The sequence below is a fragment of the Oryza sativa genome, chromosome 8 (genome assembly GCF_034140825.1).
Source record: "Oryza sativa Japonica Group chromosome 8, ASM3414082v1".
Classification (NCBI taxonomy): domain Eukaryota; kingdom Viridiplantae; phylum Streptophyta; class Magnoliopsida; order Poales; family Poaceae; genus Oryza; species Oryza sativa.
Genome location: NC_089042.1, coordinates 22,234,248 through 22,261,631, shown reverse-complemented (window position 1 = coordinate 22,261,631; position 27,384 = coordinate 22,234,248). Strand labels below are relative to the sequence as shown.

Below are 27,384 nucleotides of genomic sequence, written 5' to 3'. Positions count from 1 at the left end.
TCACAAAACTGTGTGCGCACGTACTACTACGCATAAACGCTGCCAGGCACGATGGGTGGAGTGGACCAAAGCTGGTGAGCAAACCGACAGGGCCCAAGCGGCCAAGCACAGGAAGGCTGCGCATACATCTACAAATTAAATAGCCAGATATTTAGACATGCACCATTGTCATCTCGTTTTTTTCAAATTTCGAGGAGCACAAATACAATAATACTATAGCGATTTTTTTTTAACTTTTGAAACGTGGTTATAAATAGGAGTAGCATTCTTTTGAAATACTATAGTAATGTTCAAGTTTAAAGTAAGGCTTGACGGGACAAGCATGTGAGCAGGTGTGTCAGTCACCGCGAACGATAGAATTGTGGCTCGTGTAATCCGGCGAGCGCAGCGCACGCAGGAATCTCCGGCGTTTTGATCTCCAGGGTCCAAGTATTTCCGCTCCGCCGCCGTAGACGATGAGCTGCATCGCACTAGTGCTCCCGTGGCATGGGCTCCGCACGTTTTTTCACCCTCTCGTTGTTCCGGTTCGCGCATGATGAATGATGATGATGTGCGTGGATAGGAGAGTCCAGGAGGGCAAAGCAAACCTTCTCTAAACTACACACTGCAGTCTGCACCCCGCACCAAGGCCCCGTTTAGTTCGCGAAATGAAAATTGTTGAGTGTCACATCGGACGTTTGACCGGATATCGGAAGGAGTTTTCAGACACGAATGAAAAAACTAATTTCATAACTTGCCTAGAAACCGCGAGACGAATCTTTTGAGCCTAATTAATTCGTCATTAGCGCATGTGGGTTACTGTAACACTTATGGCTAATCATGAACTAATTAGACTCAAAAGATTCGTCTCGCAATTTCCTCTCTAACTATGCAATTAGTTTTTATTTTTATCTATATTTAATGTTTTATGGAAGTGTCCAAAAATTCGATGTGATGTTTTTGAGAAAAACTTTTTGAAAACTAAACAGGGCCCAAAAAGAACTACACTCTGCAGTACAGACACACATCACATTCCGCATCAAGGCATGTCATGCGTAAAACGAATGCACACGCCATGAAACCTACTGTACTACTCCATCCATCCCTAATATAAGGGATTTTAACATTTTACTTACACTATTTGATCACTCGTCTTACTTAAAAAAAAATTGTGCAAATATAAAAGACGAAAAGTTGTGCTTAAAAGACTTTGAATAATAAAGTAAGTAAAAAATAAATAATAATTTTAAAATATTTTAAATAAGACGAATGGTAAAACAGTGCAAGTAAAATGTGAAAATCTCTTATATTAGAGGATGGAGGGAGTAGTGAGATGATCAAATTCGATCAATTCAGATTTCCAGGCCACAGCTGAGCTCGATGCATTCGTGCATGGAAGTTACGGCCCGACAGGCGACTTGCGATGTCGCATCTAAGCTCAGCCCACTGGCCCATGCAGTGATGAAATTGATGATGGCCCATACGGATGTCGCAGCACATATCTGGCCCAACAAACACCGCACGCACGTAAACTACGTTCTCCTAAGTTGGAAAAAGTACACCGAAGGTCCCTCAACTTGTCATCCGAATACAAAATCGTCCTCCAACCACAAAACCAGATATATAGGGTCCCTTAACTATACAAAACCGGTCAAAATAGGTCCCTCGGCAGTTTTGACCCTAGTTTTGTCTTACGTGGCAGCTGAGTCAGCGTGGGCCCACGTGGGCCCCACATGTCAGTATGACACTTCATCTTTTCTGTTTCCCCTCTTTTCTTGTCTCTCTCTTCCTCCCTTGCGAGGCGCGGCGAGCCAGCGAGGCAACGGTGATCGCAACTCCGGCGGTGAAGGGCGGTGGCCGGCCCGGAGCTCAGCGGGGCGAGGCGGGAGAGGAGGAGGGCGGCGCCGCGACGACGGCCGGCGACGGCTGCGGCTGTGGTGGCCAGTGAGGAGCCGAGCGGGAGGCGACAGCGAGGAGCCGAGCGCCGCCACTGTGCTTTTCCCTTGTCAGCGGCCGGACGCACCGCCTCGTCGCCACGTTGGGAACTTGGAAGCGGCGGCGTGTTGGACGAGTAGTCCTCGTCGATCTAGAGGCGGAGCGCGTGTGGAGGCGGCGCGGAGAGGTGGAGCAGGAGTGGATGGAGGCAAGACGGGTGGGAGAGCGAGGCAATGAGAGACCCGTTGGGGGTGACGGCCACCGCGCCACCGCCGCCTCCTCCCAACCGAGGCGGCGTCTTCGCCGACTCCTCCCAACCGAGGCCGTTGCGGCCTTCCCCCCTCCTCCTCCTCCCCGCCTTCGCCTTCCGCCACCGCGGCCGCCCGCCGCCTTTCCCTGCTCGCGCGGTTCCTCCTCGACGCGTTCCGCCGCCACCAGCGTTGGGGCCCGCCCATCGTCGCGGACCTCTCCAAGCTCCACCGCGTGGCTCCCGAGCTCGTCGCCGAGGTCCTCAGCACTCGCCCGCCGCCGCTCGCCCTCCCGTTGTTCCTGTGGGTGGCGCGGCAGAAGGTTCCCGGCGTTCCACGTGCGTGCGAGAGAGGGGAAAGAGAGAGAGAGAGAGGAGGAGGAAGGGAGAGAGAGAGAGAGGAGGAAGGGAGAGAAGAGGGGAAAGAGAGGGTGACGTGGAGACCTGACATGTGGGGCTCACGTGGGTCCCACGCTGACTCAGCCGCCACGTAGACCAAACCGGAGTCAAAACCACCAAAGGACCTCGGGTGACCGGTTTTGTATAGTTAAGAGACCCCACATATCTGGTTTTACGGTTATAGGACGTTTTCGTATCACGATGACAAGTTGAGGGACCTTCGGTGTACTTTTTCCTCCTAAGTCGCATCTCCGCTTCTGGCCCAAAGTTTATGACCCGCACGTAAGTCGCAACTCTGTCACGACCCAACTACTATGGCGGTCTAGCCTGCACATTAAATAGTTCTCTTTAGGTCCCTAAAATTATCGCCCAGTATAAGATTCATCTCTAAACCGAAATATCAGATATAACAGTCTCTTAATTTACAAAACCGATTACCTAAGGTTCTTGGTAGTATTATGCACTATTTTAATTGATGTGGTAAGATGAGTCAGCTACTAGTTCTTCCCAAGTTCCTATCCTCTCTTGAGGAGCTATCGGCATATTTACAAACGAAAAGTAATTTGCAAATAAAACTTTTATATATGTGTTCTTATCGATCCAAAAGAAAAGGCTGAAAAATAAACTTCGATAAAAAAACCTTAAAATCCGTTTCAAATTTAAGGTTGCAAATTTAAATTTTGGCAGATAAGGATAAGTATAAGCGGAAAGATGAGGCCCTGCACCTCTCTTCCTCTATTCTTCAGTCCTCACCTTCTTGCGACGATGGCCGGCGGGGAGCCAGCGTGGTAGGCGTGGCTAGCAGCTGGAGGGGAAGGAGCGCTGCGGTGGCTGCCAGCTGCTCCTACCCTCGTGAGATCAACGAGGTCGACCTCGAATGCGGCCTACCTCCATCGCCGCGTCGACCCACTCCTGTGCCAACACAGCTCGCGCCGATGGCCGCGAAGGCGAGGCTGGCTCAGGCATCCCCGATTCCCCAGTGGCTACATCGACTCCGAAGGCGTCGGCATGGCCTCAGGCTGCGTATAAGATAGGTATAGTAAGCTCATGCGTGCCTCATGGCATGCAAATTGCAAAATAAAAATCCTGCAGTATATTGGGAACTGATGGATTGTCGGATCGATCTCTGAAAATAAATTGAATGAATCTCTCACCTGATCATACGGACACGCCGCGCGCAGAATTACGTACCAAGCTTAGCAGCAGCCGATCGTTCATCTTCGCGCATGCGCACTAATTAATTGACAAATGAATCAATGAATGAGAAAGGGAGCGCTTGTCTGTTGGGTTTGGACGGCGACAACCGGTCGTCTCGATGGCTGCAGCGCCGGTAGGATACGGGGTTAGCTAGCAGCAGCAAGAAGCTCGCTTCTTTGTTTGTTGTTACTCCAATTTAGCAAAATGTTTTTTACTCCCGGTGGATAACCCCTGTTTCCCGTGTGAAATAATTGGGAGTAAAAATCTATCTTTAGTCCCGGTTAGTGAAATGGAGCCGGGCTAGGTTCGGTTGCTCTTTTATTTTTCTTCTTTTCTTCATTGTTTTTAATATATTGATTTCACTCCATCCCCCATCCCCAAATCGTAAAATCCCAAATCGATTATCACCTCCAAATCCTCAAATAGATCATCTCCAAATACATCACAAAATCTTTAAAAAATTACATCACAAGTTCTACAAAATTCATCACAAATACATCACATATTCATATTACACACAAATCAAATACATCTCAGATCCAAATCACAAATTCTCAAAAAAAAAAAAAATCCGGCCGCCGCCTCGCCGCCCGCCGCCCGCGCAGGCCGCCACCTGCCGCACGGCCACGCCGCCACGCAGGTTGCCGCCTTCCGCCGGCCACCGGGCGCCGCCCTCCGTGCAGCCGGCCGCCGCGTGCATAGAAGTGGGGAGGAGGGGTGTGCAGAGAAGTGGGGAGGAGAGGGGAGGAGAATGAGAAGGAGAGGAACAGATATGGTAAGTGAGGAGAGGAGGAGAGGAGTTAAAGGAGAGGAGGAGGAGATAGAACCGGGAGGAGGGAGGAGATAGCTATCTCGATCCGATCCGCACGCATGCCTCGATCTCCACGTATGCCGATCTTTTTTCCCGGTTGGTGTGACCAACCGGGACTAAAGATGTTTTTTAGTCTCGGTTTTTAATAAAACCGGGACTATTGTGAAATTTGGCCGATCGACCAAAGATGATTTCTCCAGTAGTGTGGGCCGGCAAGAAGATGCCTTCCCTGCAAAGGGAGGAACACGGCTACGAGTGCTGGGCAGCTGTCACGCGGGGGCCACGAGGGGCCTGCTTCCGACCGGCTACGACTGTGGCAGGGGGCCGATGAGAAGGGGGCGGCGAGGGAGAGAGATATGAGAGATGGGGTATGGAAGATACAGAGAGGAGAAACAATCCCTCGTTATTTACGTGTCACTTAAATAGTTAAGAAAAATTAAAAAAACTGAGAATGTTTATTAATATGTGATATATCACTCTACAAACATTCAAGTTCAACAGTCGCAACGAAAAATCAAATTAAATTACAGCTAGAAAACGTGTATTCATAGTCTTCTTATTATTTTTTTAAAAAAGTTCATAACTATTTAAATAGCATGCAAGCAACGTGGGGACGTTCTCTCGACTCTCAAGAGTTTAAAATCCACTCTCACTAGGGATAATAGAGAAAGAGAAATAGGCCTGACATATGGGGCTCCATATAGGTCTCACTCACCACGTTAGTTAAAATCAAGCACTATATTGCTTGGAATTTTGGGCATACTGGTTCTGTAAGTTGAGGCACCCGTTATATTTGAATTTCAAACTCGGTGTCTAATTTAGGGACCTAAAGTGAACTTATTCCCCTGCACGTAGACCTTCCGCCCTGATCACTTCACTAGGGCTGCACTTTAAGTCGCGGAGCCATGGCTGTCCAGAGACAATTGGGCTGCACTTAAGCATGTCCTCACGAAACCTTTTCAGGGCTAGCATAATGGGCCCCTAGATTGTGTCGATCTATGAGACAGCAAATCAGCAATCGGTCCCGCTCTTGCCCTGAATTGGAATAAGTCCACTTTAACTGTCTTAAAAGTGACCCTAATCTAATACATGACCCTGATCAACAGCAAAACCGGATAAGATGACTCCTCGAACTATTGAAACCGGTGCAATTTAACTCCCTCAGCGGTTTTGGAGGGTGGTTTTGCTGATATGGTGCTGACGTGGTGATATTGACCTAATCTTTATCCCACGTGGCGCTTACGTGGCATTAAAATTACAAAAATATAGGACCCACATATAGGCCCCACTGACATATAGGCCACGGCCCCACTGACATATAGGATCCACACGTCATCCTCTTTCTCTTCTTCCTCCTCCCTCTCCCTTCTCTCTTTCTCTCCCCCTTTCTCTTCTCTTTCTCTCTTGCCCTCCATCTCGCCGATCTCCCAGAGGTGTCCCATGCAGATCGGCGGCAGCGCGCCCCGAGGAGCGATGGCTGAGCCGTCCGCGTTCGGGCGACGAAGCGAAGGCTGCGGCGGGCAGCGACGTCCCTCGCGCTGCTCCCTACCCCGCTCCCTGATCGCAGCTCGCCGTCGCCGTGGGAGGAAGCGGCCTGCCCAAGGACGAGCGACGGCTGGGCGGTCGGCGGGGAGATGCGTCGGCGGCGTCGATCTGGAGCCGGTCGGCGGCGAGCACTGCCGAGGCCGAGGACGGGGGCTTCATGGATTCCTCCTCCTCTAGGACATGGGAGTGGAGCGTCTCTTCCGGGATCTCAATCGTCGAGCAGGTCGAGTCCTCCTCCTCGGCGACCGCGGCCGCGCCTTCTGGCACACCTCCATCGGCTTCGACCTCTAATACTACTCGGAGAAAGGCTACCCCCACGAGTTCCCCGCGTCGCCCGAGGTGGAGGCCCGACCGTTCTAGGAGATCGGCGAGATGGAGGGAAACATCTGCGTCACCTCGGCTTCGGCGAGATCCATGTGTGGGGAAAGGCAGGGACCTCGCAACGACCGTTGCCGCTCTGGCCCGCCGCCGACTAGTCCCTCGACCGCCGCCGCGCTACTATTGGTTGCTCGCCGCCGCCGCCTCCCTACTATCGCCTGCCTGCTGTCGCCGCCCGTCAAGTCCCGCCCCTGCAGACCGGTGAAGGGGAGAGAGAGGGGATGACACGTGGGTCCCGCATGTCAGTGGGTCCCACAATATATTTTTTTTTATGAATGACAGATGGGTCCACGTATATTTTTTAATTCAAATGCCACAGAAGCGCCACATGAGATGAAGACTAGGTCAACATTGCCACGTCAACGCCACATCAGTAAAACCGCCCTACAAAACCGCTGAGGGAGTCAAATTGCACTAGTTTCAATAGTTCGAAGAGTCGTCCTATCCATTTTGCGGTTGAGGGTCACGGATTAGATTCGGGTCACTTTTAAGGGAGTCAATGTGGACTTATTCCCCCTGAATTTGGAGAAAATATATGGTGGAAGCTGTATATGTGATGGAAACTTGAAAACTACCGTTGAATCGAAAAATAGACGTCCGAAATTCTTCCACATCATCACGATTAAAAATTTCACTCGCAGATTTACTCATGAGTAAAAAATTTTGTTGGGAGTAAAATTTTTACTCATGATGACGTGAACGAATCTCGGATGTTCATTTCTCGATCCAACGGTAGTTTTCAAGTTTTCACCACGTTTGTGATTGCTTATTTTCCCCTAAATTTGGCCTATTGAATTTCGATATCCGGCGATGACAGTGAGGAAAAAGGTTAAAGTACAAAGAAGACGTAAGCCTAGAAACAAGTTAGTCAGAGCAGTTGTTTTTCCATTAGGAGTGCTGACTATTAGAGATTCGCATGCCGCATTTCTTTTTCTTTTCTTTTCTTTTCTTTCCTTTTCTTTTTGAAAGATAGAAGCCACAGTTACTGTCTTTGCAATATATAGCTACATGTTGATATATCTGCCGAGTGCACGTTTTGACTTTTGAGTATCACTATCATGTACTAATGATGTAACCGTGCATACATATTCGCGTGCAAGTTTACGTGCATGTTCAAAGTCTTGTTACCTCCCTGAGTTAGTTGGTAACGCGTGCATCCATGTGTTACGAGTGGGGTTAGTTTCAATAGTGTGTACTCATGAGGCTCAATGCAAGAATTACAAGTCTTGTCTCGCATTGCATTTGCATGTAACTGCGTGTAGCAGATGGTAGAATTAAGTGAACATGGTAGAGCCGTGAGCCGTGAGCATCACGGGCATAGCTAACACATGCCTGTGCTTTGATAAGCACTTGTGTTTGTGTTTAGTAGAGCTGGCCGGATGGAATAAAACGAACCAACAAGAAAATGCCGCGTGGTTACACTTGCACGGTGCAAAGGAAGCTCTCTGAAAAACCTCTTCAGATCGGAAACCTGTATGATCGAACATGTTCTATGTTTCTAGTTGAAATAAATTTCTGGTAGTAAAAAAAAAAAGATCTCGGTGCACTATTTCTTCTGTAGTTCTGTGTTCCACTCACGACAGCTCCACAAGTGCGTGTGATCCCAACAGTAAAAGAAAATTAAAAAAAAATCGCCTCCCTGGTCACAATCTCCTAGTAGTAGAGTACTATAGTACATTAATCCACTAGCCATGGTCTGTACTCCCTCTGTCCTATAATATAAGTGATTTTAAATTTTTGTTTATATTGTTTGACCACTTATTTTATTAAAAAAATTATGCAAATATAAAAACGAAAAGTTGTGCTTAAATGCTTTAGATAATAAAGTAATTCAAAATAAATAAATAATAATTTCAAAAAATTTTTAATAAGACGAGTGGTTAAACAGTACAAGAAAAACTTAAAATCCTTTATATTATGGGGCGGAGGGAGTACACTCAAAATCTCTTATATTATGGGACGGAGGGAATCCCTCGTATTATGGACGGAGGGAGTACGTAGCACTACTTACATGTGGTCAAATCAAGTCAACAACTCAACAAACATTATTCGATACAATATCCAGCAGCAGTACTACTAAAAGCGGTTATTATCATCAGTTGTTTAGCATCATGGGGGAACACAAAACAGTCACCCACCCACCAGCACAGGTAAACCACACCACCCTTACACACAAAAGTCTCTGTATGGCCACTAGCACCGTCAAGGGACGGCTTCTGTAAGTAAATCCTTGTCCCGAGCACGGCATTGCAGCAATAACTTGCAGCATGTTCCGCCCAGGCACAAGCTTCATTTTTGGTCTCCGGACCGCACCAGCTTTTGCCACCCCCTTTCGCTGCCATTGATGCCACGTAATTGCTCTCACAGTGCAAGGCCCCTTTCGGAAAAGCCACGCCGCGTATGATGATGATGATTTTTTGCCTTGCTTTGCTGATGCTCCTCCTCCCAGCAGCAGCGGCAGGCAGCCGCCTTTGGCTTTCCCTCCATCTCCTCCCAAAAAATTCAAGAGGCAGGAGGAGGAGGATGAGGTAGGTTGAATTGAAGGCAGTTAAGCTTGATCCAGGTGGTACACTAGCAAGTACACGTTGGGCCAAATCTCTCAATCGAGTCTCACACGTCCATGTGAGCTCAGGTGAGGACCATGGGTGTTGATAGCACAGATGATTGGATTAATTCCTTGCCTCTTTACACACATCATAAAACCTCTTGAAAACCCTCACATTGTAGTGGTACTGTGGTGGTAGTAGTAGCACCACTGCAAAACCACATAATAATGGCATATGCTTCAGAGAAGAAAAGAAGAGATGATCAAGATGAGGAGACTGAAAGGGAGGTAGAAGAAGAAGATTACAGAACCCTGAGCTAGAGTCCCAGTATAGCTTAAGCTTATACATATGTATAATAATAATAATACTAACACTACTAGATACTAATGCAATTATGGTCCAAGGAGCAATGTCTCACTCACTGAACAACACTGAGATGATCGCGTCGGATTTGTCGTCTTTACTGCAGCGGCGCTTGCACTGTCACGACGACCGGGGTGTTCACGGCGTGCCTCCCGTCGCTCCACGTCACCGCGCCGCTCCTCACCTGCGAGCTCCCGGGCTCCATCTTCTTGGCTGGCGCCGCGGCCTCCACCCGCACCGTGAAGCTCAGCTTCTGCCCGTCGCGCCGGAACGCCAGCTGCCGCGGCTGCACGGTCACCGCGCACCCCTCGGGCGACCTCACCGTCGCGCGGTACACCGCGCGCCCGCCGCCGACGTTGGTCACCGTCCGGATGAAGTGGGTCTTCATCGTCGCCCTGGTGCCGTCCGCGGCGAACGTGGCGGACATGGACGGGTAGTTGAGGTTCCCGGCGTGCCCCGCGCGCCGCGCGCCGCGGCAGTCCGCGGGGCGCCGCGTGATCGCCCGGATGTTCTGCTCGGTGTAGTTCAGGTTGCAGAGGAAGTTGACGTAGTCCACGGGGGTGATGTCGTAGACGAGACCAGGGTCCATGGCGCGCATCGGGTCAACGTGCCCTGCGCCGAAGTCGAACACGTCGGCCACGACGCCCGTGGACTCGTCCACCATGGTGCCGTTGCTGTTGTCCTTGATGTAGGCGGTGGTCATGAGCGCTGACTTGATCGCCGCGGGGCTCCAGGTAGGATGCGCCGCCTTGAGCAATGCGGCGAGGCCGGAGATGTGCGGGCAAGCCATGGACGTGCCCGAGAGGATGTTGAATTCCGTGCGGCGGCCGTCGGAGGGGATGCCGGCCGGCCCGACGCCGCTGGGCCATGCGGCGAGGATGTTTAGGCCGGGGGCAATCAGGTCTGGCTTGAGTATTTCCGGGGATTGGGGATTGGGGCCACGCGCGGAGAACGCGGCCACCACAGGCGCCGGATGCACGCCGAGGTGGGTGCCTTCGAACAAGATGGTGCCGGTGGCCGGCGCCTGCCGCGTCGACGACCCAATGTACTTACGGAGCTTGTCGCCAGCGGCCGCGCCGACGGCTGTGGCTGGCAGAACGTGGCAGTCGGCGACGAGGCCCTCCCCGTCGAACACCCCGTTGGCGAGCACCATCCCGATGCCGCCCGCGCGGTGAACCACGTCGCCCTTGGCGGCGCGCGAGTTCACGCCGCGGTCGCACACCACGATCTTGCCCCGCACCGCGGCGGGGTCGAGCGAGCCGTCGAGGCACATGGACGCCGAGTAGCCGTCAGCCGCAGACGAGGCAGCGCCGCTGCTTGCTCCAGCATATACAAGCTCATACATCTTGCCGGATTGGAGCGCTGGCCCGCCGTACACGCTGACACCGTCGAGCACTTGACCATTGCCGAGCTGCACGTTGGCCGGGAAGGCGCGGTCCATGGACCCAGCGCCAACGGTGGCCATCCAGGGAGCCACATTGGTCACAGTGAGCCCACCAGGGCCGCCATTGCCGGCCGAAGCCGAAACAACAATCCCAGCCTCCGTCGCCCCGAATGCCCCAATGGCAATGGCGTCAAGGTAGTACGGCACGACGACGCCACCGACGCTGAGGGACACGACATCGACGCCGTCGGCGACGGCGGCATCGAAAGCCGCAAGGATGTCGGAGTCGAAGCAGCCGCCCACCCAGCACACCTTGTACGCGGCGAGGCGTGCCTTGGGCGCCATCCCGGCAGCCACGCCCCGGGCGTAGCCGAGGGTGGACGCCGGGAACACGTAGCGGCCGGCGGCGATGGAGGCCGTGTGGGTCCCGTGCCCATCGGTGTCGAGCGGCGACCTGACCTCCGCCGTCTCGTTCATGCGGCCGGAGGTGGCCTCATACCCGGCGGAGAAGAACCGCGCGCCGACGAGCTTGCGATTGCAGGAGTTGGGCGGGAACCCAGGCCCCGACGAGCACACCCCGCGCCACTTGGACGGCACCGGACCAAGCCCACGGTCGTGGAAGCTGCGGTGGGTGGGGGAGATGCCGGTGTCGATGATGGCGATGACGAGGTCGGAACCAAAATCCGAGTCCGCGAGGAGCGCCGACGGCGGGGACGACAGCAGCCCAAGGAACCGCGGCGAGCGGGTGGTGGCGAGCTGCCGGACCCGCTCCGGCACCACCGCCGCCACCCCGGGAGCCTCCGCCAGCGCCGCCGCCGCAGCCGGCGACATCCGCGCGGAGAAGCCGTGGAAGGCGGCGGAGTAGGTGTGGATCAGCGGGCCCCCCTCCCGCCACTCCCCTCCACCACCACCACCCTCCGCTGCCATCACCGCCGCCTCGTACCAGTGCGCGTGCGTCGGGAACGCCGAGGGCTTCGCGTCCGCATCCACCCGCACGATGAACGTCCTCTCCTCCCCTCCCCCACCCAACACTCCTCCAACGGCAGCGGCCACAACCACCACCACCACCAGCAGCAGGAGAGTGCGGGACGCCGACGACGCCATGGCGGAATGCCGGATCCGGAGAGGTGAGGAGATCAGTGGAGATGGGGGAGGAGGAGGAGGGGAAAGCACAAAGCTGGACACGGGGTGGGGTGGTGGTGGAGGGGGAGGGGGAGATGCGGCGTGGCCGTGGCCGTGGCGGTGGCCGGTGGCAGGGGGACGGATATGGGGGTGGGGGTGGATGGGCCGAGGCGTAGTGGGCCAGAGCGTGTGTTTGGACCTTGGATTAACCGCTTGTTCCCATGTGTTCGTCAGTCCGTGTACGCACGTATACGTACGCTTGTGCGCTCGGTGTGCTACTAGCTGCTGCTGCTGCTCGTCACGGGCGGAAACCTGACGGGGAGACGGGCGAAAAAAACGGGGTAGATTTGGCGTGTAAAACCCGTGGCGTTTCACCGTCTCGGCCCTTCCGTGCGTGCGTTGCCAACTCGAAATCGACCGCGTGAGTGGTGGTGTTGTTGTTGTTGTTGCAGCTTGTCCTGGCTAGCTACACTACTGTTTCGGGGGAATGTTTCTGGGAGAGGAGCATATGTGGACGACCTGAGTACCTGACCAGATGAGTCTGTGCCGAGCCAGGTAAGGGGAACGTTGTCTAGGCCAATTCGGCCCAACCCAACGTGCCCAAATCAAGGTAGCTGATTAGTTCGTGCTAAATTGGGCGAGATATGAGTAGCCCTATAGCACCCTAGGTGGACCCAAATCAGAGTCAGGTAGGATTGCTAAATGTTGAAAACGGAACAGCCGGCCGGCCCTAACCAATCTTGATAGATCCATTGCTATTCAGTGCCTCATTTGGTAGAAGATGTAAATCAACGATTTGCACTCTAATAAATAGATAAATAGACTATGATAAGATGATTACCACTTTGAACGGATTAACCCAACTTTAATTTCTTTTATTATTTTCTACAAAGATTAGCAAGCCAAAAAAATACCATTGTGCTTGTGCCCCTTGAATACATAATGGATCGATCGCCCTTCTGTTTATCAAATCTCGCATCGTTCTCTCCTTACCTTTTCTCGTCGCTTGAGCAAGAAGCTGGTTGCTGCCGCCGCTGCTAGGGATCAGGAGCCCCCCTTCCCGATACAGTTCCTCCAACCACCGATGGCACTCTCCCTCTTTTGGAGTCCTTCCTCGCTTCGGCACATAATTCATAAATGTACCAGACAAAATTGTCTTCTTACAAGCACTGATAAAAGCCATCAAACTCTAGCTTGTTGCTTATTGTTGGGGAGAACCGTCGTGCAAGGAGGAAGAGCATGTCGCACCTATAGTTCGCCATCAAGAGTGAAGGGGGACCAACACAATCGATGTTGGTGAAGAGAGATGTGAAAGTAAGACGGTGTACCAAGGCCTAGCAGTGGCAAGTTGGTTGGAGAAGGCCTCCTCCGCCTTGCCTCGCCGCTATGTCGGGGAGCACATCACCGAAGAAGAGACATGTCCACCTCGATGCATTGCCTAGTTGCATGACAAGCGTTGTTGCAAAGGGGGAGCTCGTTGGAGAAGTGCCAAATCGCCTTGCTGTGCCACCGAATCATGTTGCACGGCAAGGTGATTTGGCACTTCTCCAGCTTGTTGTGTCATTAGGGAGCTCGTCGTGTCATTAGGGAGCTCGTCTCCAGAGAGAGAGGGGTGGGGGAAGGGAGGGGTCTTTACCGGAGAAGGGTTCCACGCCGACGGGGAGCATGCCGCCTTCGCCAAAGAGGAGAGAGGCGTCGTTGAGGTGCAAGTCATCGTCACCAGATAAGATATCGAGGGGGAAGAGAGGATATCAACCTGGTATTGATTGGTTATCAATAGGTACATCAGTTGCTATCGATATAGTATCAGATCTTATATCAACAAATATCATATCTTATATCAACAAATATCAATAAAATATCAAATCTTATATCAACAAATATCAGTTGATACTAGTGAGGTATCAGATCCGGATGGGATATTATGGTAAAGTGACGAACTAGAGAGCAAAGAGAAATTAAAATTCGCTTAATCCCAAAACAGAGGAAAATCCTAGAGGTTACAACAAAATGGGTGACATTTATTAGTTGCAATGTAGAGGGTTGTATCTTATCCAAGCGCACCGGATAGGGTGGCAAAACATCAACTTTCTCCTCGTTTGGAGGACGCGTTTTTCATCTTCAGCCTGAATTTTGCATGACGTTCATACTTCATAAGAATCAGTTTAATCAACTCCCAAAAAATGGGCAAAAGTTGGTGCATCTAAGAGGAAGAGTAAGACTTCGACACAATTGTTCCACCAAGGAAATTTCTAGACTCCCATACAAATGGATTCATCACGGAAATTCCCATAAAAAATAAAGGCAGTAGGAAAACCTGTGTTCACTGTTGAGTCCAAGTGATCAGAAAAGATCAACGAAACAAACATTAAAAAAAAACATTAAGTGGCATATGTCATTCGAGCGAGAGATCAGTGCATGTTCGCTTGTAATTAAATCGACTTCTGCTTGACTATCATCGAGGAGTATTATCACCACCAGGGCATCGTTACCCAGAGCAGCCGTCATGTATCAGCTGCCACTGTCTCCCACATCCATAGCAGAATTCAAAGCCGCACCTGGCATGGCATTATTGGTGAATCCAGACATAGATACATTATCTTTAAGTGATTAATCACAAATAAATCATCAATGTAACTCTACTGCCCTAAAGCATATATCTTTAAGTGATGTTAATTAGCAATGATATCTCTAGGTTGACATATAAGTTTCTATACTTTCCACACGTTAATACTTTTGTTACGTACCATCTATACTTATTTCTTTATCTCTTATAATATCCGTGGTAACAAATGGATCTTTAGTTTAGATAGTAGCCTACGTTCTAATCTTATAAAGATTCAGATTAAATACGGGCATAAAAAAAGATATTAACGTATGATTAATTAAGTTTTAATTATTACAAACTTAAAATAATACATATTTGATACTTTAAAGATAACTTTCATATATAAAGTTCACACATAAAACGTGCTGTTTCGTGTGTTTTTCTCGGAGTTTGAAAAACGTGTTAACAGAAACCGAGTTAAAATCTTTATCTTCATCGTAAAAGAACGGGGCAGTATAGAAGAAGATCACCAGCGACAGAGCCTCGGATCACAGATGGCGCACCTGCATGTGATGTGGAGGCAGCCGTGGGACTTCTCGACGTAGAACCTGCAGCGCGGGCAGCGCTTCCACCCGCCGTTCCGCGCGGCCTGCACCAGCAGCAGGTCCTCCCGCCCGCGCTCCCCCTCGCCGAGCCGCCCGAACTCGGCGCAGCTCACGCCGGCGTGCCACGGCACGCCGCACCGCGCGCAGAACAGCCGCCTGCACGCCTGGCACTCCGACTGCGTCACGCCCGCGCACCCCTCGTCGTCGGCGTCGGCGACCATCATCTCGGAGCAGCCAGGGTACGGGCAGTACGTCCGCCGCGCGCCGGCGAACATGGCCTCGCAGAGCGCCGCGCACCACCGCTCGAACACGTCCCCCGGGAGCGCGCCGCGGCACAGCTCCGGGTCGAGCGCGCCGCCGCACGACGGGTCGGGGCAACGCACGGCGCCCGCGCCGCCGCCGGACTCGACCTTGGCGCGGACGTGGCCCGCGAGGCACGCGCGGCAGAAGGCGTGCGCGCAGCCGCCGCCGCCGCCGCGGTGCGCCTCGGAGGGCGGCATGGGCTCCATGCAGATGCCGCAGCTTGGATGCTGCTGCCGCTGCGGCTGCGGCTGCCGACGCTGCCGCTGCCGCGGCCGCTGTCCCTCGGCCGCTTCCGCCATCGCCATGGCTCGCGTGCGCGGCGCCAGCTTTGCCGGGAAAGATGGGAAAGCTTTCTCGCTGCTGAAAATGCGGTGATCGATCGATGTAGTTGGGGTAGTGGATAGATTTAACATAAATGAACCGCTTTATCTTCGCTTGGTAAAAACCGACCAAATCCATCTGTTTAACTTTAACCCTAGGAACGTGGGGATTTGGTGGGTTCTGTTGGTATTTTTTTTCCGTTGGGTTGGGTTTAGTGGGAGTTGAGGAGCCGGCCTACCGTTTCAGTTTCCCGGGACGTGTTCGTGCGGTTTGCTCCACGTTCCCCCAAGATGTCCCAATATTGCTCTAAAAAAAAGATGGCCTGTGTTTTGGCGAAATTCTTTTGACATATACGAACACACATTTAAAGTATTAAACGTAGAATAATAATAAAACAAATTACAGATTCTGCCTGTAAACTGCGAGACGAATCTATTAAACTTAATTAATCGTCATTAGCAAATATTTATTGTAGCACCACATTGCTAAATCATGGCGTAATTAGGCTTAAAAGATTCGTCTCGCAATTTACATGCAAACTGCGCAATTGATTTTTTTTCCACATTTAATGCTCCATGCATATATCCAAACATTTGATGTGACGGAAAAATTAGAAGTTTGAAAGGAAATAAACACAGTCATCGTGCCAATATTGATCATTGCACATTTGCAACAATAGTTTTGAGATGGAATGGGCCAGAATTATTTTTCGTTTTAAGAATCAGCTAGTAATTTGTTTGGGACTTGTGGTGCCTAAATATTGTTACAGTTGTAATATGCGCCAAATGCACTGTTTTGGCACCAATCTACTAAGGCTTCTAATGCATCATTAATTAACTATTAGCTAAAAAATTAAAATTTTGATAAATATGAATTTTTAAAGCAACTTTCGTATATAATTTTTTTTAAAAAAAATCATTTAGCAGTTTGAAAAATGTAGATGAGTTAGGAAAGTTGGGAAAAAAAACTCAGCCTAGGTAAAATAGTATAATTTTAGGCTGACTCAATTTATATGAAAGTAACCATTTCAATTCTGGTGTTTTTTCCTATCTTGCGTTCTGATTGGGACTGAAAAAATTTACAGCAGTCAGTCCATTAACAATTGGAGGAATATTGATGGAACTATTAGCCATAAAACCGGATGCAACCTTTTTATGGCACCATAACACGCAGTTTTTATGTTAAAAGAAAAATCATTGGATGTAGTTAAATTGCTCAAAAGAAAAACTTTGAGATTCGTCCATTTCAAAGAAGGCCTCATGCATCGGATTTGAGGGATCAAATAAATGGACAAGATCCACAAGTTTACAAGTGCTAACATTGAAGAGATGGAAACAATTCGATAACTAACCCTTTTTTCTGTGGTGCTACATACTCTCAATTCTGTCTAATTAACAAAACAAGGAGGCTAGAACGGGCCAGAATGGCAGCTAGCCAGCTAGTACATATTTTTTTAGGAAACACGTTACAAACGCAGACGATTATAACACGCATATACCCATCGCTATAAACGCACACACTACCCCTATACACATCTCCGGAAGATTGGACTAACTTATGTTAACGGGTACATCATTTACCAGAAGAATTATTGAACACCCGAGTGTATACACATTGGAAGCACTTTTAATCACTCACAGATCTAAAATGGTCAAATGAAGCAAGGTCGAACGTTTAACAGACAATATATAGATTGCAAATAATTTGAATGTGGTATTCAAGCGAATATTATCGCGGTAGCTGTGTGCCATGTGTAGCGAATTTAGATTTAGAAATTAGCTCCAAGTTCATACTTTTGATAACCGAAACTTAATTCGGTGAGAGAATGACATATAATTCATGCTACTGATGACCATCGGTCTCCTAAATATGATAATTGATGCTACTAGGGTCTCACTGAGAACACAGAAAAATTCAATCAGATCAGCCCAGCCAAAATTAAACTGGAATTCTCATGCAGTGCTGCAACTCGCATGAGTAACGCCCCACTGCCCTCCACATCCATAGCAGAACTCGAAGCCACACCTGCAAAATGTTGTGATGATCATGATCATCTCAAAAACAATTTGATACAACATATATACTCCTGCAAAGAAAATTCAAGATATGGAAGAAAAGACATCTGAACGATAAAATGATGCAGCACCTGCAGGTGATGTGCAGGCAACCTTGGGACTTCTCCACGAAGTACTTGCACTTGGGGCACCTCTTCCACTTCTTCCCCTTGGCCATCTCCACCACCAGCAGGTCCTCCTTGCCCCTGTCCCCCTTGCCGAGCTTCTTGTACGCCGCGCAGTCGACGCCGGCGTGCCACGGCACGGCGCACTGCGCGCAGAAGAGGCGCCGGCAGCTCGGGCACTCCGACTCGGTGACGGCCTCGCCGGCGTCGTCCAGCATCATCGCCGAGCAGTCCTTGAACGGGCAGTACGCCCTCGGGGCGGCGAGCACCATGGCCTCGCACAGCGCCGCGCCCCACCGGTCGAACACCTCCCGCGGGAGGATCCCCTGGCAGAGCTCCGGGTCGAGCGCGCCGCGGCACCGCTCCTCGGGGCACCGGACGTCGGCGATCCTCTCCTGGATCTTGGCGCCGACGTAGCCCGCGAGGCACGCCGCGCAGAAGGCGTGGTCGCACCCGCGGCTCGCGCGGTGCGCGGCGGACGGCGGCACGGCGTCCATGCAGATCTTGCAGAAGACGAGCGTCGTCGCGGCGGCGGCGGGGATCGAGGTCAACCGAGACGACGACGACGCGGCGTGGGAGGAGGAGCACTCACCTATGAAGATAACCGGCGCCGACGAGGAGCGCGCCGTGGTGGCCGCCACGGAGGACGACATGATCACCTCCTGGAGCTGCAGCTCGGAGGCGTACTTCTCGTCGGATATCGGGAAGAGCTCGCCGTCGTCTCCATCGGCGGAGTCGTCGTCGTCGTTGCGGCCGTGGGAGAGGACGGAGAAGTAGAAGTCGTCGACGAGGACGGTGAGGTCGGCGGCGGCGTCGTTGGAACTGGAAGACCCCGACGCCATTGCCTCGTTTCGCGGCGGTTTCTCTCGCACGTCTTCGCGCGGAGATTAAATAGGAGGCACTCAACAGTCTGAGGAGTGGGTGAGTGGATTAACTACGGCAGCGGCGTTTGGGTATCTGGGATGAGAATGTGGGCGGATTAACAGGTGAGTGGGTGACTGTTGGTGGTTTACATATGCATATTCCCGAAATATCGCTTTTAAGTGTGGTGGAAAGTTTGTTGGCTTTAGGGCGCCATGGTTGGAAAATGGCGCTAAGAGCGAGATCAATAGTATAGCCAGTGGATGGCTCCAAAAATTTCCATATCATGTAGAGCCATGGTTAGAGTACAATAATAAGCTGCAGTGCATAATTTTCTAAATATTATTTTTCATTTTATTTATCACATTGTATCTTTTTCATTTGTATAGAGCAAGTACTGCTCAGCTATTCGTGAGCCAATTACTTAAGCTTTGCACTATCTTCAGGGCCGACCCTAGGGTCAGCCCGTGCGGCCGCCTGTGGCTCCCAAATTGTAGGGCCCCCATGGGTGATGGGCCATGGCCCATGGGACATCCATCGCCAGGCCTGAGGAGCAAAGGAGGAGAAGCGATCTGACTCCTCCCGTCGCGCGTCGCCTCGATCTCTGGGTGTCTACGTTGTCGTCTAGGGCTAGAGGCCATCAGGATTCAGCCATTCAGATTCATGCCAATCACCCGGTGGCCACGGGCAGGCGTCTGTTGCTCCTCAACTCCTGTTGCAGTGTTGCTCATCGCCTCATCGGCCGATCGGCGCCACCGCGCCAGGCGCCTGCTACTCGCCTGCTTCTGCTGCTCGGCGCTCGCAGTCGCGGCTCACCACGCTCGTCGGGTCGTGTCCCTCGTTCGAGGTAAATTTCATCTGTTAAATTTCCCCATCTTTTTCTCCTCTTCATAAATAAAAAATCACCAGCACATGATGATTATTTTTTCAGCACAACATTAATCATGTGGTCGAGAAAATATGCATCCGGTAGCGAAAAAAGGAAACGGAAAAAGCGTTCGGATGATTTCATTGAAACACAACGAGGAACTATTGACAGAATTTTTCACAAGTAATGCTAATGCATCAATGAGCCAAAATTTTGAAAGTGCCAACTAGTAAGTGTTTATGATTATGTTATTTCTCTTTGAAGTTTTAAAATGTTATATATAGATAATATTTTATCAAATCGAATATTAAATGTTGTGTTTATAAGATTATATAAATATATGTATTAGTTTATATAGATATATAAGGGCCTCAATATAAGTTTTCGTCCTGGGGCCCAAAAACCCAGGACCGGCCCTGACTATCTTGTAACTCGTGAGGAGTTGGCGCTAATTTAGTCGCCGGCTACAGCTCTTTCTCTCTTCCAATTTTGCTTTCAACTCATTTTTTAAGACAGGGTGGACTGCTATCGCTGGCTTGGAGCATCTATTGATTTTTTTATACCACATTAGGTAATTTTATTTTTGTTCATTGAATTTGTGTGTCATTCCTTATGGAAATCGACATATACTTAAGGACTTAACGCTGGTTTGGCTAATGAGAATGCTAGTGTCATTGTCTTCATCTTCATGTTGGCCATGTTTGTTTAATTCAAACTCCAAACTTTTTTAACTAGTACCATCTCTCTAGCTTCAAATATTATTGTCGTTCGAGTTAGGGGTAGAAAATGTTTTTAATCAATCAATATTCAATACTTCTAAAGTTGGTGCAATTGGCAGAACTAGCTTTTAAAATAGATTATGGAGTCATATGCGAAAAATAAATAAATAAATACACATGTAACAAAGAAAGAGATGCCACATCGCTCGAGCTTTCTTGCAGCTTGCAGTCTCTCTGGAGTTCTAATGTAACATCTTGAAAATGTGTCATTTTCCAATCCTGCATCATGCCGATTCTTATGTTCTTAATAACTTCTTAAACTTAGGACAATATAATTAGAGGGACCTCCTAAAACTAACTTGCACAGAATCCTTATGCGGTATTTAATCTCTTTTGTGTTTTTTATTTTAAAATATATATTTGGTTAAATTGAGGTATTTCTTGATTTGGTTTAAAACCTTCTTTTGACAAAAATTCTTTTATTCAAATTTAGTTTGAAAACCCCTTTCTATTTTTTATGAATTATGGTCCAAGAAATTCTCCACTATTGTCCTAGAACCTAAACCAAACGATTCCAATTGGATTTAATTGTCGACCCATCCTTTGATTTTAAACCTATCCTTTGATTCCAAACATATTCTTATTTATCGCCAAATATCTAAATTCTTCCTTTTGATCTAGCCGCTAATTTAATTCCCGTGGCTTGATTTCCTTCTCGGCACAAGAATAATATTATTACAAATATTGTGAATAATTGCTCTTGTGCTAAGAAAATAAATTATATCCTTGTCACCTAAATTTCCTTTTAGCCTCAAACAATTCCTTGAAACCCATGCCATATATTTTAGGGTTCAAATCGTATTCTTTTGCCTCCACCTATTTTCGTACCACATCCCCAAAAATATTTTGAGGAATACTATTAATTTCCCTTCCTATTTGAGTGCTTCCAAATAAATTCCCTCAAATTCCACCTCTAAATATTGCACTCAAATAAATTAGGAAATCTCCTTTGTGAATTCTCTCCGAATTCAAATTCTTCGCAAAACCTAGTTATCCAAATCAAGTATACAAATTAGATTTCTTCCTTTTTGTCATCGGGCCGAAACTCCGTTCTTTCTTCCTTTTGGCCCAATCCTTTTTCTTTCTATTTTCCTCCTTCCTCTTGGGCTGCCGGCCCAGCTAAGCCGAGCCGGCCCAATTCAACCCACAACCCAGCCGCCTCCCTCCTCCTCTCAGTGCGCGTGCCGTGCACGGCGCACGCCGCCGCAAACCTCGCCGCTAAGGAATCAAGCCGGCGCCGTTCTCTTCGTCCCCACTCCACCGACGCCGTGCCTTGCCTTCCTCCTCTGCCGCCCAATCTTACGTCAGCCACCACCTCACCTCGCTGACGACATCTGCAAGCCGAACCGACTCCAACGTCCAATGGGAGGAAAGAACCGGTGTCGTCATTCTTTCCTTCACGTCGCTGCAGCCGTGCCTTCGTCGCCCTCCTCCTCTGCGAACCGACCTTTGAAGCCTATAAATACCGGCGAGCCCATCCTTTCTCCCCCACACATCGAGCTAAAAGCTCTTTCCCTTCTCTCTCCCAGCCATAACCGGCTATTGCCGCCACCGCCCGATCTCCCTCACCAGAGCTCCACTAACCAAATCCTCGCGCCATTGGCTTCGCCTCGACGAGGTGATTCCATTTTTCCCCTTTCCCCTCTCCCTCCACCTTGAGATAAACCGCCACCACCACCTTCTCTTATCGCCGGAGTTGAGCTCCTGCCGTCGCTGTTCCGGCCATCTCCCTCTCCACCTAGCTAGCTACCACCCTCCCCGGATGCGCGTCGCTCGGGAACATGTTTTGCCGCCGACGTCGCAGCCTATCGACCACCGGAGCACCAGCGCCCCTTTCTCCCTCTCTTCTCCCTTCTCTCGGCTCTCTGTGAAGCGGGAGGAAGAAGAAGACGAGAAGAAGAGAAAGAAGAGAAAAGGGAATAGGCACTGACAGGTAGGCCCATGAATAGTAACCTTTCATATTTTCTTTATTTAATTCAAATCCCAATCTTTAGAAGCCCATATCTCCTAAACCGTAGATCCGATCTCAGTGAAACCTGGACCTAAATTCATATAAATTCAAATGCTTCATTTTGATGCCTAATTTGTTATTTTATAATTTTATTTGAATTTATTCAAATATCATTTGAATTTATATTTGCCTTTTTCAAATATTTTCTTTTACCCAAAAATACCCATTAGCCACTAAAAAGCCGCCGGTTGGAACTTTACGCCTTCCATGGGGACGTTCGTGTGGTCTACTGGCCCCGACGTCGAACCGTTGGTTGTAAAGCCCGGCAAAACCAAACCTAAGGTCGAAGTGCTGCTCCTAGCACCCCACGCCTCGATGCCTATAGCGGTCGGAGCTTCACTATTCCATCGACCTCCACAGCACGCCGCACAGTTAGCTCTCGGGCCATGTGTGATCCTAGCCGCTCCGCCGCCACTCACGGTTGTCGGAGTAACACTTCTGCCCCACTAAACCTGCACAAACCTCCCATCCCTCTAGCCATTATATTGTCTGTTGACACTGGCTAGAGAAGATACCAAACATAGTCGTCATGCTTTAGCGACGACTAGCGAACACCCAAACCCTAGCCGATATTTATCCTACCTCGATATCGGCTTAGACAATTGAAACCTTAGTCAGCTTATTAGCCAGACTCCCCGCCAGCTATAATCTCAACCATTTACCCTCCAACTACCCATAGCCTATGCAAGAATTACGAGCCGATATGCTATACTATTTCAGCATCGACTCGAGAACAACTAAACTCTAGCCACTGTTCTATCAAAGCCTGACCTTGACCTATACCAGCCACATGCCTACTTAACCACATCATTTATCCAGTATATTTCCTATCCTCCAAACCACAGAAGCCCATGCATGAAATATAAGCGACCCTAGTTGCTTAATCTCTTATCCACCTTAGCCTCCAACCCTTTAGAACCTGCACATAAAATATTAGCCAATAATCCCTATACCCTATAGAAAAGATAGGTTATACACTAAACCCTAGCCCTCTTAACCGTTTGTCGTTTTCTTGTTATTCTATGGCTTTTATTGAATTTGGATCTTCCTCTTCTACAGTAGAGTCTGTTATATTTTGAATGGCAACCTGTGGTATTTCAAGGATCGGATAATCAGGTTGCCTATCTCGGATTTATTTGCGTTAGAGCAAGGCAAGTTATTATTCCTCTCCTTTGAGCATAAATGCCCTATATTCTATATCTCTATTCTATGCATTAGTCATACATGATTTCAAATGCATAACCTGAACATAGCAAACCAGATATGCTAGCTTTTGCTTAGCCCTGCCTAGTTAGACTGCATAAAATATAATGAACTTAGATTGGAACAGTACGGTAGAAATGGTTGATTTCCGGGTGGCTAGTACTGTTCCAACCGACATAAGATTGCCAAGTACATGTGAAGAACATACGAGTACGACCGCAATTCTCGTATGGGCATAGACCTAGCTGATTAAGTTATCTAGCAAAAGTGGTACCTCTGTATAGTGGTTCTTCTTAAGTCCTCGCGCAGGAGGCAAACTTACGCCGAGCAGGGCGATTGTGATATTTACCGAGGCGCAGGTAAATATCTTGATTATCTCGCGAGCTGTGTGTGTATTATGAAAACCTGATTGAGATGACGGGGGTCTCTCAACCAGTTCTCTCTAAAAACCCCGGGAACACCAGAACTCCTCTCGCTGCTGATAACGTTACGTTCAGAGCGCATGGGGACTAGGGTTCATGGAACAGGTACCACTGATGTTAGTAACCGAAAAGCTTTGACATGACAAGGCTAATGTGTTTGGCACGTCATGGATTGCGGGTAAAGCGTACATCTACTGCAGTATGAATATTATTAAAACTATTCGAATAGCCGTGCTCGCGGTTATCGGGCATTGGGGCTCACAATGGCATCTTGGTTAGAACATAATTTCAAACTTTATTAAATACTGTTGCATTTAAAACATTATAGACTTTCCTTCAATATTCTCTGCTTTCTGCAAGTAAACCTAGTTCTACACAGAAGTTACCATTTCATGCATTCATTGTTGGTTAATATAATAGCTTGCTGAGTACGTTGTACTCACCCTCGCTTCAACCCCTTTTTCAGAGTCATTTTGGAGTTCTTGCCGAAGCTGGAAGTTCAATCATATAAGTTAATCTCATTTTAACTTAGTTCTCAAGTATAGATTAGATAGATGGTTTAACTCTATAGCAAAACACTAGAGTTATGTCATCGTATAGCTTCTGCTGTAATAGTTAGCCACAAGTTTGTAAATACCCTATTATTTTATGTAAAGGAATCTCCTTTAAAACCTTGATCAAATGTATGCAATGAAGATCCAGATCGTTGAACCTATATCAATCTACTGATCCAGGGCTTGATACAGTCTAAACATGTCGGTTTCCGAATCATTAGTTTTGGGACCCGACATCTAAGCTCATTATCAATAAACTAAACTAGGAATATCTAGATCCTTCAAATGAGTTAACAATACCACTAGACTATAATAAACATTACACAGTCTGAAAATTTGCAAAATAAAAATTAGGAAAAACTAAGGAAGATATAATATAAAATGTGAAATAAATAATGATACTTTGGAAGGAAAACAAATAGCGGTGGTCAAAAGAAAAGAAAAACGTAAGAGGCTCATTGGTCCCCTAATAAGCCAAAACCAAAGTTAAAATTTGAATTTTCAAACTTAATTTTGAATTGATTTTAAGATATTTTATACGTAGTTTTTTTTTTCAGCATTGGCCTTTAAATCGCTAAGAACACATATGTAAAATTTTTACCTATTAATTTTTATTCTCTAATAAGCCATATTCCTAATCGCTAAGAACACATATGTAAAAGTTTTACCTATAATTAATTTTTATTCTCTAATAAGCCACGGAATATGGGTAACCGATGAGACCTTAAGACTTCGTTAGAAAAAAAATCAACAATTCAACACGCCTTACATTCCACGTATGTCTCTGAAATTGAAATAAATAGAGATAGATGAAAGCTCAAAATATATATAAAAAAAAGGTGCCACACCGACGACAGTCACACTATATTGCTTATACAATCGTCGGTGGCATGCTAGAACCGGTCAACTGAATGTGATAAAATTGAAATTTTAAGAGCTCTCAAACAAAATTTCTAATTTATTAAAAGCTACAAAATTTTTTTTTTTACTAAATATGCATTTCTCTACTACTTAAAAAGCAAAAAATGTTTTCGTCGTGTGTTAATCCAAGCAACACCGAGATTGTTCATGTGTTCCAGCTTCGTTTCGTTGTCCTATGTAAGCCACATTCATATATTTAGACTATGTTTGCATGGCAAGACGAGATAACCCAGATCTCCTCCATATACTAATGCATGCACCTGAAGGCGGCAACTGCGCATAGATCGATTGATCGGTCAAGAAGATGATCATATCGCAATGGTGAGAAAGGCGGCAGCGATGACGACTGGTGGAGTGGTGGTGTTAGTATCGGTGGAGGTGACAAGACAACGACACTATGCGGCTATGACGACATGATGGCTAACATCTCGGCAGAGACGATGGTTGTGGGTTGGTGGTGTTGATCAACCAACTAAAAGCAGTTGTGTGCCATCATAGCCGCAACAGCGGTACCATTGACACCGACCATCCCCAAAGTCAACCCCTCCATCCTCGCCCATGCAGCGACCACTGTGACCATCACTACGATGGCTATGCTTTCCATGTGTCGGACAAGTATCCTTTTTAGTACCTTTTTTACCAATGTAGCAATGTTGCTCATATATTACTATTATACTTCAATTCTCAACTTTCGACAAACACAAAATTGAAAGCCCATTAGAGGGTTATTTAGAAGTAAATTAATATCATTACGATTTTGCCATAAATAAATTATTTTTTCAAAATATTTGCAAAATTGTTATATTCTAGTATCATAGTAGTACTATGTAAAACGTCATGTTCACGATTCCACAAAATTTACTCCCTCCATCATGAAATACATGACGTCGTTGACTTTTCGCATAACGTTTGACCATCCATCTTATTATATAAATATTGTTTATTTTGTTGTGACTTGTTTTATCGTCAAATGAACTATAATATTTACTTATATTTATACTAAATTTTTAAATAAAATGAATGATCAAACGTTATGCAAAAAGATAACGGCGTCATACATTTTGGGATGTAAGGAGTGTATGATTTACCCCACACACCGCAATGCAAGCTCCTTATTTATATACAAACTATGTTTTCTACAATAGTCAAGATTTAGAGCCAGACCATTGTTTCATTAAAAAAAGTTAGAGCCATGCCATTTAGTAGGGAAAATGGTTTTATCTCTCGAGGGGATATCTCCGCCTTTTTCATGCCATTCAAATAGCCCACTAAAAAGGTGAAAAATATAATAAGATAGATGAATAGAAATATGTCACTTTATAAACATACAAGTCTATATATCCTAGTAAGCAAATTTTTACATTTCAGTGAACAAGTTGTTTGTAAGCATCATCAAACAAAGTTGCCCTCCTCGAGAAAAAAAAAAGAAGTTGTCTCATCACGTCAAATATATGAAGAGCGGGCATGGGATATAAATGGCTTAGTATTATTTTTTGTGAAGAGATTGCTCGAACACAAAATATGAGGGAAAAGGTAGAGGAACATAAGTAGGTTTATATTGAAGGCCATATCATATCTTATACATGCACTATCCTCTATTTTGAGTTGTCTTTTGTTGACATAGTTGACAGATAAATTAATGAAAGCAACGTTCTCTATCTAAAATATGTTGATGACCTAACAAGTGGTAAAGCATGCAAGCGAACAAATGTGACAATTTTCACTCAATCAGGGATAGGGTGGGTGGAGGGGAGAATAATGAAATATAACGCTTTAGGGCAAAATTCCAATGATCAAAATTCCATTAGACTTGATATGACCCAATTAGAAACTATATATTGCTCTTGAGTAAATTACACGGACATTTAAACTTGTCCTTAAGTGTCGACCAAATACCTAAAAC

General features: G+C 47.7%; 3 protein-coding genes and 2 long non-coding RNA genes across 5 annotated transcripts; 1 reads left to right on the top strand and 4 right to left on the bottom strand.

Moving 5' to 3' along the window:
- Positions 1-3,122: 3,122 nt before the first annotated feature.
- On the bottom strand, positions 3,123-3,843 carry LOC136351282 (uncharacterized). The gene is made up of 2 exons (XR_010734250.1): positions 3,715-3,843; positions 3,123-3,579 (listed from the first exon to the last, which is right to left on the bottom strand). It is a non-coding gene; the product is annotated as an uncharacterized lncRNA (long non-coding RNA).
- A 5,347-nt stretch (positions 3,844-9,190) lies between these two features.
- LOC4345734 (subtilisin-like protease SBT1.5) lies at positions 9,191-12,027 on the bottom strand. Its single transcript, XM_015793391.3, has 2 exons — positions 9,460-12,027; positions 9,191-9,246 (listed from the first exon to the last, which is right to left on the bottom strand). Exon 1 carries the CDS (start codon positions 11,886-11,888, stop codon positions 9,498-9,500), a length of 2,391 nt encoding a protein of 796 aa, XP_015648877.1. The 5' UTR covers positions 11,889-12,027; the 3' UTR covers positions 9,191-9,246; positions 9,460-9,497.
- Positions 12,028-14,090: 2,063 nt separating this feature from the next.
- Positions 14,091-15,730, bottom strand: LOC4345733 (E3 ubiquitin-protein ligase RSL1-like). Its single transcript, XM_026027332.2, has 2 exons — positions 15,018-15,730; positions 14,091-14,464 (listed from the first exon to the last, which is right to left on the bottom strand). Exons 1-2 carry the CDS (start codon positions 15,665-15,667, stop codon positions 14,395-14,397), a joined length of 720 nt encoding a protein of 239 aa, XP_025883117.1. The 5' UTR covers positions 15,668-15,730; the 3' UTR covers positions 14,091-14,394.
- A 1,621-nt stretch (positions 15,731-17,351) lies between these two features.
- LOC4345732 (E3 ubiquitin-protein ligase RSL1) lies at positions 17,352-18,720 on the bottom strand. The gene is made up of 2 exons (XM_015794146.3): positions 17,830-18,720; positions 17,352-17,708 (listed from the first exon to the last, which is right to left on the bottom strand). The coding sequence occupies exons 1-2, from the start codon at positions 18,702-18,704 to the stop codon at positions 17,636-17,638; spliced, it is 948 nt and encodes a 315-aa protein (XP_015649632.1). The 5' UTR covers positions 18,705-18,720; the 3' UTR covers positions 17,352-17,635.
- A 3,140-nt stretch (positions 18,721-21,860) lies between these two features.
- On the top strand, positions 21,861-24,721 carry LOC107281837 (uncharacterized). The gene is made up of 3 exons (XR_010734799.1): positions 21,861-22,303; positions 23,441-23,532; positions 24,473-24,721. It is a non-coding gene; the product is annotated as an uncharacterized lncRNA (long non-coding RNA).
- Positions 24,722-27,384: the final 2,663 nt, after the last annotated feature.

Excerpts from the sequence above, each read along its gene's own strand:
- LOC4345734 (XM_015793391.3), bottom strand. The coding sequence starts at position 11,888 with ATGGCGTCGTCGGCGTCCCGCACTCTCCTGCTGCTGGTGGTGGTGGTG.
- LOC4345732 (XM_015794146.3), bottom strand. The coding sequence starts at position 18,704 with ATGGCGTCGGGGTCTTCCAGTTCCAACGACGCCGCCGCCGACCTCACC. Across the intron at positions 17,709-17,829 it reads TGCCTGCACATCACCTGCAG|GTGTGGCTTCGAGTTCTGCT; the intron begins GTGCTGCATCAT and ends AACATTTTGCAG.
- LOC4345733 (XM_026027332.2), bottom strand. The coding sequence starts at position 15,667 with ATGGCGATGGCGGAAGCGGCCGAGGGACAGCGGCCGCGGCAGCGGCAG. Across the intron at positions 14,465-15,017 it reads TGCCTCCACATCACATGCAG|GTGCGGCTTTGAATTCTGCT; the intron begins GTGCGCCATCTG and ends ATGCCATGCCAG.